This window comes from Bombyx mandarina, chromosome 18 (assembly GCF_030267445.1).
Source record: "Bombyx mandarina strain Sakado chromosome 18, ASM3026744v2".
Taxonomy (NCBI): Eukaryota; Metazoa; Arthropoda; class Insecta; order Lepidoptera; family Bombycidae; genus Bombyx; species Bombyx mandarina.
Genome location: NC_143224.1, coordinates 13,509,919 through 13,524,807, shown reverse-complemented (window position 1 = coordinate 13,524,807; position 14,889 = coordinate 13,509,919). Strand labels below are relative to the sequence as shown.

Here is a 14,889-nt window from a genome sequence, read left to right as displayed (position 1 = left end):
CGTTTTGAAGGGGTTCAAAATCATGTTCAAAGATTCGTTACCGTTACATACCAACATGCATACGTCTGGAGCTAATAAAAGCGTATTAAAAAGAAAAGCATCAAAATAGTTACCTCTTACAATTCAAAGTAACATTCGGATGAGCGCAGAGGTTACATCCACCCACAATAGCTGCTTCGCATTGACCCGTGCTCATGCATCTATAGGCGTGCTCTAAGCACGACATAGAGCTGGCGCAAGCCGCATCCAGGGCATAAGATGGGCCCTTCCCATCAATCCAGTAGGAGATTCGGTTCGCATACATAGCTTTGTTGCCTCTGAAAATGATTGTGTGAATTAAAATATATTTTTACTTATTTATTTCTAAGTAAGATGAATGAGTTATTTTACTGGTGGTAGGACCTCTTGTGAGTCCGCGCGGGTAGGTACCACCACCCCGCCTATTTCTGCCGTGAAGCAGTAATGCGTTTCGGTTTGAAGGATGGGGCAGCCGTTGTAACTATACTGAGACCTTAGAACTAATATTTCAAGGTGGGTGGCGCATTTACGTCGTAGATGTCTATGGGCTCCAGTAACCACTTAACACCAGGTGGGCTATGAGCTCGTCCCAGCCCATCTAAGCAATAAATAAATAAAAGAGTTCATCCGTGAGCTCACGGTCCTTCTGTTAATATCGGATCCGCTGTCGTATCTAAATCTTAAAATAATTGACTAACTCGGCGCAGTAAATAGGCGTAATTGATTACTGCGCTAAGACGTGGGTTCGATTCCCACATTAAGCAAATATTCGGGTAATCTTTGTCTGAAGTATTTATTATTTATTCATGTATATATTTAAACATATGTACGTCATTTAGAAATTTACCATACAGTAGATGATTAGAACAACAAAAAACTCCCTAATTTAGTGTTTTTTATGTCGTTGTAATTTTGTAAAATTTGTTTTTCAAATTCATTCTATTATAATTCCGTAAAAGCATGTTCATTGAATCGAAATTGCCTATTGTTTTTTTTTAAATTGACGGTGAGTTTTTCGACCGTCATTGTTATTGTTGTGTTTTGGTGGTTCAAGATAGAGGTGATTGGGTGATTCTGCCGGGATGTTGGGTTATGATCGGGTTGGTTGGGTTGGGGTTTTTTCTTCAGCCATTTGATACCTAATTCGAATTTCTTCATTAGATTCACTCATCTTGACAGTACGAAAAATAAATAAAAATCACACATTTTCCTAATTAGAATTTGAAATTATCTTCTTTAAAATTTAAACTTTTAATGATACCAGCCAGATACAAATAGATTTTTTTACAAGTTCATACATACTATGATGCGAAAAGACTTTTTCCCCAACCTATTATTCTGGGCATAGGCCTCCTCTTTTTATGCCATAATGTTCGATCGCCTGCCATTCTTATCACGTACTGATTATTTGTTTTTATTCTCTTTTTTGTTCCAGATGGATATTAAATTTTTAAAATATATTTTTAAATACATTACTAGTTCTGTTTACATTGATATTGCATTGTTAGATTGCATTGATAGATTGCATTGTTTATCGAAATATTTTTCCGCATGGTATATTTATGTATACCTTATGAAAAACTAAAGCCGTGAATCAGAGCGAAACAAAAGTAAACCTGAAAGTAAATCCTATGAAATCCTTCCACGAAATACATAAAAAAATAACAATTTTAGTGCAATCTGTGTGTTTGTGAACTGGGTTCCGTATTGATGACCATATTAAAATTTATGAACGAGTCTCTATCGCCATCTCATCTATTTAAGACATTTTGAATGATTAACCATCTGTTTTTAGACAAAATGCAGTCAATACACTACAGAATAAATTACATTTCGCCACGTAGATAGGATACAAACAAAAATTTGTTAAATCAACAGCAAATACCAAACGATGTGTGCAGGCCCGTGACTCGCTAACCACCAATAGCTAATCGTTAACCGTTAAGCCGTAGCTAACTCGGTATCCGTTAAACCTAGTGCGAACTATTTTTCACTAAATTAGATAAATAAGTGCGATTCAGAGAACTATACAAACAATATTTGATTATAATTAAACAAATATTGCGTGATCAACAATTTTAATTAGGTATATATATTTTTTAACGGATATTGTGGTTGTAGTATTCTTCGTTTATTTTTGTTCGATTTGAGCTACGAATTATAGTTAAAAATTCGTTAACAAACACAATTAGTTAGACGAAGTTCATTTGGTAAGTAGGACGCGTGGATCATCTACCAAGCTTCAACAAAAGATACAAAACAATGCAAACTCTTCAATAAAACTTAGATCAGTCTCACATAAATATTTCAAAGCGATCCCTCAAACAGCTTTCAAGTTTCGCACGGAAGCTCCACGATTCCGTCAAGGAACTCCAAAAAAGCTCGTAAAACGAAACTATCTCAAATGGATACCGCCGATCCGTTCTCATATCTCAGATTTATTGTTTCCCATCAAATATAAAAAGTTGCTAAGGCACTGCCTCCGAGAGATAAATGAAAGTATACATCAATATATCAGAGCTTTGGCACGTCTGATAGGTTTCACTGATGGCGAATATGTAAAAACTCACGCCTAGTTTAGCCTACAGCTATTTAGTGGTAGACGCCTCTTTGATGGGAGAGAAAATCATGCTTAAGTAGTAGTCAGCTCTGGGTGCTTAGCGTTTTGCAATAGTCATTGTAATAATGACGTAGTAGTAGTAGAGGTAGTCTTAAAGACTTTTTACAGATCAAAGAGCCATCTTTTGAGCCTGCTCAGGTAGGTGCCACCACCCTGCACTGGTGGTAGGACCTCTTGTGAGTCCGCGCGGGTAGGTACCACCACTCTGCCTATTTCTGCCATGAAGCAGTAATGCGTTTCGGTTTAAAGGATGTGGCAGCCGTTGTAACTATACTTGAGATCTTAGAACTTATATCTCAAGATGGGTGGCGTATTTACGTTGTAGATGTCTATGGGCTCCAGTAACCACTGAACACCAGGTGAACTGTGAGCTCGTCCAACCATCTAAGCAATAAAAAAACTGAAAAACTGAAAGAATCACAAATAGTTAAAAAGCCCGTTTACAAGATTAAGCTAGCTTAACTCTTAATTTTTGACTTTGATCAATAAATACTACATTTATAAAAAGTAATTAAATGAAAGTGTGTGAGTTTCATACTTCAATAAAATACCCCATTTTAGCCAACATAATCTAAAATCAACTTATCAACGAATGATAAATCCGTGATGTGGTTTCTGGAAAGCCGTCACATCCAAACCTCGTTAAAGTAAGTAGATCTAAAACTACTTTACAAGTTTGTATACGAATCTCCAATTTTCAAGAGTAATGGAACTAGTTCAAGAAGATGTTTTGTGATCAGAACTGCATGTTCACTCCGCATCCGTGTTCAATGTAAACCTAATTATAAGTTCGCTTGCTTAATTGGCTCGACTTGTGCTTGCTACCGGTTGAAAATAAGCGGTGCATATAATGGCGTAATACTACTTTTTGCCTTTGTTTTTTTTTACAATCTATATATATACATAATACTTGCGACCCGCCCTCGCTTCGCTTCGGAAACATTAAAACACACATGAAACCAAAAAAAAATAAATAAAAAAAAATGAAAAAAAAGTAGCCTATGTTCATCAGGGACAATGTCGGGTTCTAATGGAAAAAGAATTTTTCAAATCGGTCCAGTAGTTTCGGAGCCTATTCGAAACAAACAAACAAACAAATCTTTCCTCTTTATAATATTACTAGCGACCCGCCCTCGCTTCGCTTCGGAAACATTAAAACACACATGAAACAAAAAAAAAAAAAAATTAAAAAAAATTTAAAAAAAGTAGCCTATGTTCATCAGGGACAATGTCGGCTTCTAATGGAAAAAGAATTTTTCAAATCGGTCCAGTAGTTTCGGAGCCTATTTGAAACAAACAAACAAACAAATCTTTCCTCTTTATAATATTAGTATAGATATAAATGAATTGCTGTTCGTTAGTCTCGCTAAAACTCGAGAAAGTCTGGACCGATTTGATTAATTTTGGTCTTGAATTACTTGTGGAAGTCCAGAGAAGATTTAAAAGGTAAATAAATATGAAAATACTCGGAATGAAATAAAAATAACAATTTTGTTTTACTTTGATGTGTCCCCCGTCGGATGGATTCTTTTTGTTTGTTTTAAATTTATTTTATACAAAAGTTTAGGTCTTTCATTTATCGATGAAGGCACTACGAAGTCTACCGGGTCAGCTAGTAAAATATTTTATTTTTATTTTACACTTTTCTTATTTCAAATTTATTTAAATTTATTTTCTATTTATTAGTCGGGTTTTCTATAAAAGCGTCTTTTTAGTTTTTAAACTATTGTTTATTTTCATTTTTTAATTTAGTAGCATTATGTATCATAAATTACCCATAATTTTAAAATCATGCAAATACAACAGTTTCCAATTTGCTATGTGAAAAAAGAAGGAATTTGTTGTTTTGACTGCCGAAAGTAAATAACGGGTCTAACTGCTTAGCATATTGACTTGTCATCAGTCCCTGATAAGGACGCCAAATTTCGAGTTAATCCGACGTTTTTAAAATCATGTTCAAAGATTCTGTTAGATACATACTAACATACGTATGAAGCCAGGCGTATTAAAAACACGCTCTTATAGAAAATCCAACTAAAAAATAGGAAATAAATTTATTGTAAAAAAGCGCGGGCTACTTTTTAAGATATTACCAAAATGATTGTCCTTCTACTCAACTGTCAATAAGATATTTATAACTATTGATACCACACACCCCACACTTTGTTTACAATAAATTTAGATCAATAAATATACAGTCCCAATACTTCAATACCTACCTAAAGTTATAGATATGATGTAACAACTTTCGCATAAAAATCCGTGGCCGATATCATTTTAGGTCTTTTATAATAAAATGACTTGATTACTTTACTAGATATTAAGTTAGATATAGTAACTAAGTCGTCCTACGAGAAAAGTCGCGAGGAGTTACATGTATAATTCAAAAGATAAGATACTGGAACAGATAGAAAAGCAAAGTAAATATATAATTCATATGCAAAAATAGATATATTTAAATATACAGATTCTACAGCTCTAGATATGTTTATGTAATGTAGAGATAAAATAAACAATTATATTGTAATAGAAAAGCCCTCCTCGCCCGAAGCCAGTTTAAATGGCTTCCAAATTATATTTGCTTTAACTAAATTTGTTTAAGACTAGCGGAACATTGCCTAGCCGAGGGCTGACTATATTATTTCCATATACAAAAATGAATAGCTAAAATTTTAAGTTAGGTAGTTTCTTTCATGCTTTGCAGTCGAGGACTTGTTTATATGAACAAGGTCATCGTCGTGTCCTTGACTTGTCAATGTTCATGACCGACAGTAGCGACTTGACATCAGGCGGGCCATTGGTTCAAGCCAAAGAGATGCGGTAACAAGAGTACATATATTAATATTTTGACTGATTACCGATCAATTGATAACAATATTGTCAAAGGACACTGTTTGAAAAAAGAAGTCCAATATATTTCGGATATTTGGATATCTTTATAACCACTGACAAGACTACATGTGGTAGGTAGTCTTTCACGAAAAAAGATTAGAGATATTTTATAAACGTTAGTATGAGACCTGATTCGATTCCTCATACAACTTTCCTGGGCGCTATGACCTACAATAGCCGATAATTAATTCTTACTCTTAAAAGCATTTCCTTTTGTGGGTGGCTATACTGTTAATTATGCTTGACAGGAAAAAAAACTAAAGACATATTCTTAATTAAAATAGTTGTCAGTGGGACTTATCATTCCAGCTATGTCAAAGGGGAATGACTTCCCCATAAGTCAAGTGGACAAGGGTAAGATTTACGTGCTCCGTCTGACGTTTTTATTCTTGTTATTTGGATCCTTAAGAACAATGATTGCCTACGTGAATGACGAGTTTACATAACTGATTAAAGTAAATCATTGACAGCCTTTCGAAAAGAGGATGCCAGTGTCAAAATTCCTAACATTGAACAACGAAGAAGACATGTGGTAAAACCGTAATCTTGCTCGTGACAATTTCTAAAATCTTGCGATCCAATAACATATTTTACTTTAGAATATTTAAAAACGCTACCTGCCTACGCTACCTGTTTTTCTGAGCTTTTAATCGTAAATACACTTTTGTGGGTATGGATTTGAATTACTGGTTCATTATCACGTACGTTGGGGTGACCAAAGTCTGCCTACGCACCCAATTCTCGCCGAAACTGCTCGTGTACCCAATTATATGTATAGCTGAATGATTAACTAAGTGATTTAAACTCAAAATTAAATGGACACCATGGCTTTTACATTACTAGCTTTTGTTATAAAAAATATTTATGAATTATCAAAAAAATGTACCACCATTTTTATTTTATTTGTGGCCAAAAAAAGTTACTACACAGTATCTGACTGAGCTAATGTATTTTAATTGTTAACATTACACGTTAAAGTTAGACCACACTTAGTCATTACCTTGTAAGCTTAATAAAACTAGCAGCCCTTTTAACAGTTCTCTAACCATCCTAGAACAGTTTTTAGACGAATTGTCCTATTTTTAATAACATGAAAATTTTAACTAACTTTTTCAATTTCATCATCATCATCATCATCATTTCAGCCTATCGCCGTCCACTGCTGAACATAGGCCTCTCCAATAGATTTCCAGTGCGACCGGTCCATTGCTACCTACATCCAGACGTGGTGCTTCACTAGGGATCTTTTTAGAAGGCTCAAAGTCGCGCAGCGAGCTATGGAGAGGGCTATGCTCGGCATTTCTCTACGTGATCGAATCCGAAATGAGGAGATCCGTAAAAGAACGAAGGTTGCTGACATAGCCCGTAGAATTAGTGAACTGAAGTGGCAATGGGCCGGCCACATAGCACGAAGAGAGGACGGTCGATGGGGCAGAAAGATCCTGGAGTGGCGACCATGTACTGGCAAGTGCAGTGTGGGACGGCCACCTACTAGATTTTTCAATTTACATCCCATAAAATATTATATTTGATCATAAATGAATTATTGGGTATCTTTAATAGAAAAAATTGTTTCCTAGATTATGGTGACGCAAAGGGCTAACAGGGTATTTTGAAATCGTTCTTACTAAAATAAAGACTGAATTAAAACTAATGTAGTGAAACTAATAATTCCTAACATGATTACAAAAAAAATATTGCAATAGTAATTTTTCCCTGCCATTAATGCTGCATATTATACAAATAATACAGAGGAACAAAATTCACAATTTCATCTGAAACGGAATGCATTTATTTGCCTACCGTTTTCACTTTTATGCAGTTTATGAAAGACAAGCGGCCCGCTCCGGCTCCGCTCGGGTCTTTAACAAATTTCAACAATATGTGACGTTGTTTTATTTTTAAAATAAAAGAACACTTATTGCGGCATAACTATATTAGTAAGGCATATGCTGTCGCAACACTTTTTGTAAATGATAATGTGTTCTACAAAGTCGTAGTACATTATTTTATTCTATCATCAATAGTATTCGCAGGGCACGCGATGCAAAGAATATTTTAGGTATTTTTTACACTTTGGGTTACATTATTGGAGTTTTACTAAGGATCCCTAATATTACAAAAAAAATTATATATAGCCTATGTCGGCTATGTCACTCGGGGATAGTGTAGCTTCCAAATAGTAAAAGAATTTTTCAAATCGGTTCAGTAGCCTATTCAATACAAACAAACAACAATTCTTTATGATATTAGTATAGATTATAAGAATGCTTAGTTTTGTTAGTTAAGTAATATTATTTTCTGGTTCTTGGCCAAACACTGTTTCGGCTTTGGAAAATTTTACCAGTTTTGTGTCTAGAACATTTAAAACCCATCTAACTGTAGCAACTGAATATCACTATACTACTAAACATTCGTCTAAAACTCATAAAATAATGATTAGATAAAAATCCGGTAAATTTTAATTGGTGTGGTTAACCCTTTAGAGTGCAGCTCCCCGCTTCGACCAGACTAACGTAGTTACAGACTGCTAAATGCGTCTAAATTTCGTTTCCAAAATAATTTACTGGAAATCAAATTAAGCCGTAACCAAGTTTAACAATATTCTCAAATTGAATTTGGTTGTAAATGAATAATTAAAATAAACGAATTTGTCTAAGCTTAGTTGATAAAACATTTTAAAAGGTGGTTTTGAGTTCGGTCACTTGATTCAGAGATTTTGTCCGCAATGCCTATTTCTACCGTGAAGCAGTAATGCGTTTCGGTTTGAAGGATAGGGCAGCCGTTGTAACTATACTTGAGACCTTAGAACTTATGTCTCAAGGTGGGTGGCGCATTTACGTCGTAGATGTCTATGGGCTCCAGTAACCACTTGACATAAGGTGAGCTGTGAGCTCGTCCACCCAACTAAGCAGTAAAAAAAAATCGTAGTAATCAGAGACCACAATATTATATTAAATTGTGAATACCTCTATAAATAATGACAGTATTTAAAAAGTGATACCACTTCTACTAGCATATAACTAAGTGTACTTTGTCCTAGTCTCAATATTTATCATATTTTTTTATTCTATAACTCACCCAGTTATACCGAAGCCGTTTCGTTGAATGTTTTCGTAGATAATCATCTTCTCCGATTCAGAGAACGCTGCCCCGATGAAAACTCCGACTTTTTTACCATAAAGTTGAACAGGGTTGATACCTATGGAGGAATATAAATTAATAATATTACATTAGTGTTACTTACAACAAAATATTTATTTTATTGCACTTAAGACATTATATCAAAAATTTAATTATATATTAAATTAATAAAACAGTTTTATAAACTTAATATAAATGTATTAATTTATCATTTATAAATATATATTTTTTATTTTACAGAGAGTAATATTTTTTTAAAGATAAATGTAAAATGATATCTGATGGCTGTGGTCAATTACTCTTTCGTGTAGACCAAAATATGATTCGATCAAAAACTGAACTGTATTTAATATTTGATAGATACAAACCGGCGTCATATATAGCGCTGTACGCGTGCTCCAATAGTTTTCTACTCATAGGTTCCATTGTGCAGGCCTGCTTATAGTGGACCCTGAAGAATTGGGCGTCGAACTTGCCCATGCCTTTGACTTTGCCCAGGTGCTTCGGAATTTCAGGGTGGTTGAAGACCCAACGAGAGTCCTCTTGTGTTACCATGTCCACCTTTTCAGGATTAAAGAAGGGTCTGTTAGTTTGACTTACTTTGAGGAGTTTCTAGACGAGTTTTCTGTTTACTGGTGATCAGGCACAATTACACATATAATTTAAATGCCTTTGTAAACAAAGGCATTGAAATTCGAGTTAAGATTTATGGACAGAACATTAAAACAGTAGCTCTATTGCCTTACAATTTACTAGAAAAAATAAAAACAGAATGGAACGCCTTTAGACACGTCTCCAGAACTACTGAACGAATTTACATCTATTTATAAATAGAGATAGGATTAATATGCAGTAAGAATGTGGTTTCATTAAAATAAGAGATCTCAAATAATTTACACCTACTTACAGATTATTTGAAACAGGTAATTTTTTTTAAACGTGTGCTACCAAACCTTAGACTGCAAATAATGTTTTTAGACGAAAATAACTCTGCCTATCTGTTTAGTTTTCACGTGAAACCACCTTAATGAAAGTTTTCCTTTTAGCTGCTAATCTGCTAAATACTTTTTGGTAGGCAGCAGCTTGGCACTGCTCATGTCCATGGGCGATGGTAATCATTCACCATAAAGTGGCCCGTATGCTCGTCTACCTACAAGCCACTGCAAGGACAATAAAAAAATCGATGTAGGAAAATGTACATACCTTATTGAAAAGGTTATTCTTAAATTCCAAAACGCTATCGGATTTCGGAAAGATACCAGACATGCCGCTGATGACCACTTCCTCTCCTGTCAGCGGTTTCGGGGCCGATCCATCGTCTTTAACTTCCGGAGGGTTCACCATAGTTCTTTGAGCAGACGGTGCCATTGTAGTGTTTGGTTTTAAATTCCAAGAATTACTGAGCTGATAGTGGTAACCAACTATTTTTCTATTTGAATTTTTTGGCTTTTTATATAAAAGATAGAGTGGGTCATTCTAATTCTACATCTAATTAGTTAAAAGAAAGCTTATTGATTCCGAGAGCGAGGTTCCGTACTAAAACAAATTTACAAGGATTTTTTTTGTTATTCACTTTCTATTATTACCATTGTTTTTTTATTTGTAATGTTTATTGTTTGTTTAGTTATTTAGGCAAAATTTTGAAGCTAAATTAGACTTTTTTTCACATGTTTGATCAGTTTCAATGACAATGTATCTTTATGGAAATCATGATATTTAGGGGCAGCTGCAAATAAAGGAAGTTTTGAAATGTTAACCACACAGACCCAATTTTGGTAGACGCATTTTATTAAGATAGTCGGTTTTAGCAGCACAGACACCAAATTTTGGATACGAATTCATTGATAAGCCTTTATAATAAGTGTCATCATGAGGTATCGTCATCAGGATTGGGTTTGGAGTGAAAGCAAACACAGTACGGCTACAAATGTGTTGCTTTTTCTGGTTTTTGTATACTAGACCAAACATTTATTGAAACTAAAACTAATGAAAATTAGACACTCGTGGTTAAAGAAATTTGGCCGTGAAATTGAAATAATACAAGCATGATCAATATTCAGTGCTGGATGTACACCTTCTCCAAGATTCGCCTCAATTAGGCCTCCGTAGCCGTAATCAGCATATTCTTGGGATGGCATATGATTCACGTATTAATATATTTTTTTGTGTCCAGGGGCTTAATAATTTAATATAATATTTAATATAATAATATTATTAATATATAAATAATTTAATATAATAATATTATTTTGCCTATGGTATTATAGAAAAAAATATTTCTTTCTGATTTTTGGATCCCCAAATTACCCTAATCAAACAAAAAACAAAATTCTATGTTAAGTACTTCTAACGGGGCATTGTTTCCGGTTAACGCCATTGTTTTTGGTGTTACATTATTCAATATGTCTGATACCGCTAAAGAAATTACACCTATTGGGTCTAACAATGTTTTTAACCTTTGCTTTGATTGATTATATAGATGGTGTGGGTCTGTAGGCTGGAATCGTACCCATTATGCTGCTTGCTATTCAACCTAGGTATATTAATATAATCTCACGAAATGAAATGACATGAAATGAATTGAAAATTGAAATCGCGTATTTAGGTTATTTCCTGCCCTTGGAAATAACAGCTAAGCTGTTTAGGCTGGAATTTGAAACCAGAATTACGTGAACCAACTGTTAACATAATTCTAGTTTCCTGCCTTTTAAATTAGCACATAACATTTTTTATCTTTTGCTATCGTCACGACATCAGGAATGTTAGTTCTTGACTTTCATTTCAAAGAATTTTCCAGGCTGAAAGTTTACATTTTGTGATGTAGAGCGTTTTTAGCACCATCGTTACAATTTATATTTAGATGTCTGTCTTTATCCCACTTTTGCCTTCTATCATTCCTTCAGTCATTGATTCTGATTTTTACTGGTGGTAGGACCTCTTGTGAGTCCGCACGAGTAGGTACCATCGCCCTGCCTATTTCTGACGTGAAGCAGTAATGCGTTTCGGTTTGAAGGGCGGGGCAGCCGCTGTAACTATACTTGAGACATTAGAACTTATATCTCAAGGTAGGTGGCGCATTTACGTCGTAGATGTCTATGGGCTTCAGTAACCACTTAACACTAGGTGGGCTGTGAGCTCGTCCACTCATCTAAGCAATAAAAAAAAAAAAATTTGGAACAGCCAATACAAAAAACAAACTTACTAGGAGATAATGCTGCTCTTATATCAGTATGCCCCAAGAAACAGATCTTAACGTAATTTTTTTACTAGGATACATATTTCACATGGGACATATTTCAAAAACTTCAGATACGAGCTAGAACAATCAACTATTTCAATCATTTCATTCAACCCGAGTTCAAAGACATTCTCTTCAAAAGAAAACCAAACAATAGCACTATATTTAAATAAATAGTGTAATTACAAATAAATGATTACTATTTTTGTTTTGTCTGAACACAATGTTAATTTTTTTTATTCGGCGTCCAAAAAATATAATTCAATTGAAAATGTTTTACTGAAATTTACTCAAAATTATGGTGCGTTAAGGGCGAATGTAAATCATATATTCTTTGTAAAAAAAATCGGTTGTCTGTAAAGTCGGCTTACTGACGATAGTTGAACGTGACAACGTCATAAGAAAATCAGAGAAAATCGCCTCAGAGCAAGGTAACGCCGCATGAGTCATGTGCTTCGTGCGTGCAGCTGGCTCCATCGAATTATAAGACGTTGTCACGTCAAAAGTTAGTAACCATGCAGGTAGGTATCTAATATGAAGAACAATTGAGCAATACCTGATATTCAGAGATCCGTAACTAGATTTTTGAAAGCATCTTCCACGTGAATCGCCGACCTCAAGTTTTGGTCACGTGGCACTAAAGTATTACGCTCAGTCCCTGCGTCATACAATGGCCAGACGAAACCCTGCATAGACTGTCAGTGACAATCATCATATTTAAATGTTTAACTACCAAAATTCTCCAATTACTACCAAGAACAAAACCTGGCTGTATGGACTAAAGTCCTTTGCCTTTCCCATTAGGAATAAATTAATATCATCATAATCATCATCATCATTTAAATGTTTAATAAACCGTTTACCCATCGTTGTTAAAAAAGCAGTACTATGTTTGCAAAGGAAAAGATTACAATTAAACATACACAAAAAATGAAAACGCTGAATATTTTCATATTATTTTGTAGCTAACGTGTGTGAAAATAGATACGTGAAAAATCTGTAATATGTGAACTACATACTGTACAGTGGTTCGTGAAATGTTCTGAGCCATGTCGATTGCCACTATTGTTTTGTCGTTCAGCTGCAAAGCGGTCACATAAATATTGGAAGGTATGAAAATCATTATTTTTATAAAACTCTTAACACGTGTTTTACGGTATCAGTCGTTCTTAGCATCATAACTTTTTGACAACTGTACTGGTCGAAAAGCTATTTTGTCGATTTCTTTTTTATTACTTTGTTGGGTGGACGAGCTCACAGCCCACCTGGTGTTAAGTGGTTATTGGAGCCCATATACATCTACAACGTAAATACGCCACCCACCTTGAGATATAAGTTCTAAGGGCTCACCTAGAGGCTACCCCACCCTTCAAACTAAGAATAAAAAAGAATAAAAAAATACTTTTATTTTCAAGGATCCCTAAATTAGGTCTGACACCGTACATTGAACCTTTTAATTTTAATAACCTTTGGTTGTTGCTTTCCTCCGCTACCCGGAATACCAACAACAACTACCAAGCTTCAAGTCATTTCCTTTTTTATCTTTCTTTCTCGATGTTAAATCGGTGTGCGATATGTGTGGCGAGATAAGTTTGTTTGCTGAATTTTTAATGCTAGGTATCCTACGTGTTGTTTTAGGATGTTGCCATCACGTAAGAGTGAGAGATAAGACAATTATTTATTCGTTATGTCACGTTCATAGAATTTTAATTTATAAACTTTAAAAATAACTAAAATGATTATAGCCTGGTATGACAATAGAATTTTTAACTAACATTAGGATATTATCATTATAAGTTATAGCTAGCTTCCGATACGGTTACCAACTTTCCTCGTTTGTTGAGAAACTTCAGATATCATACTAGAGTTTACCGATAGATAAATGAGGTAAAACCAGCCGTTTTTCTAATACATTGATCCCTTAGTATTTTTCCTAGGAGTTCCACAACTAGTAGAAAATATCTAAGGCAATAAAATATTCAAGGAAAACAGGATGATCCCAATGAGACGTACTGGCGAATAGTGTTTTAATCTAGACGTCCAATACTATTGGATACATCAAGCCGATAAGCCGTAAGAATCTATCCGGTCACGTGGCATAGGAAACATAAAACAGCAGTAAAAAACCACTCAGCATGAATAGTTGCGGTTGCTTTGCGGACCTCGTGATCCCTGGACGTTATCGACGAATTTACTTTATGTTACTACTGATTGTTCTATCCGACATCGATTGAGGACGGATTAATGGGTTCACTCAGTCGACTTGGAATGAAATTGTTTTTGTTTAATCAAAATTAATTTTACGATTCGTCCGTGACCACGAAAAGCTGTGAGTTATTCGAAAACTCGCCAATAAAATCGATGGGTAAAAAGCGTTTATATAATTTGGAAAATAAAATATCGTAACATAAAAACTTCTTCAGCTATTAGGATGGGCTAAATTTAATTGAAGCTCAATTAAAAACATCGGATTGTTGATGGTAATACCAAATAAAACGGACTTTTAATTACAAAAAAAATGTCGCGTATTAAGCACAATGTCGCTTAAACCAAATAGCCTTTCTCCCCTCGATATAATAACAATGAAAAAGGTGAGCTCAAATAGTAAATGTAGTATTCATTTGCATTTATTTGTTCTTATTTATTACCTCTTACGTATTTTGATAGACTGACTGGCGGACTGAATATGCTGATGGCAGGAAAATGGTTGCTGATATATTTGAAGTGGGTGAAACATTTGCTGGTTGTTCAAAAACACTTGATACCATTTAAGGCTTATTACCTTTTACACCAGCAGTTTGTAAGCTAATCATGCCCAAATAGCGGTTGCCAATATAATATCATTTAATGGCTTTAAGACTTTCACCTTACTGTAGTCCAAGGCGAGTTTGCTTACACCTGCGATATGTAATTAATTATTATAATCTATATATTAATACGTGAAGCAAAAACTTTGTACCCCTTTTTACGAAAATTG

The 14,889-nt window shown here is 34.6% G+C and overlaps 1 protein-coding gene across 1 annotated transcript in view; it reads right to left on the bottom strand.

Moving 5' to 3' along the window:
* The window catches only part of LOC114242139 (fatty acid synthase), a 39,515-nt gene extending 29,473 nt beyond the window's left edge, over positions 1-10,042 (bottom strand). The window contains exons 1-4 of the mRNA XM_028173185.2: positions 9,878-10,042; positions 9,043-9,235; positions 8,612-8,732; positions 114-317 (exon numbers count right to left, since the gene is read on the bottom strand). Of these exons, the coding sequence (XP_028028986.2) occupies positions 114-317; positions 8,612-8,732; positions 9,043-9,235; positions 9,878-10,042 (683 nt within the window). The remainder of the gene's footprint in view (positions 1-113; positions 318-8,611; positions 8,733-9,042; positions 9,236-9,877) is intronic.
* Positions 10,043-14,889: the final 4,847 nt, after the last annotated feature.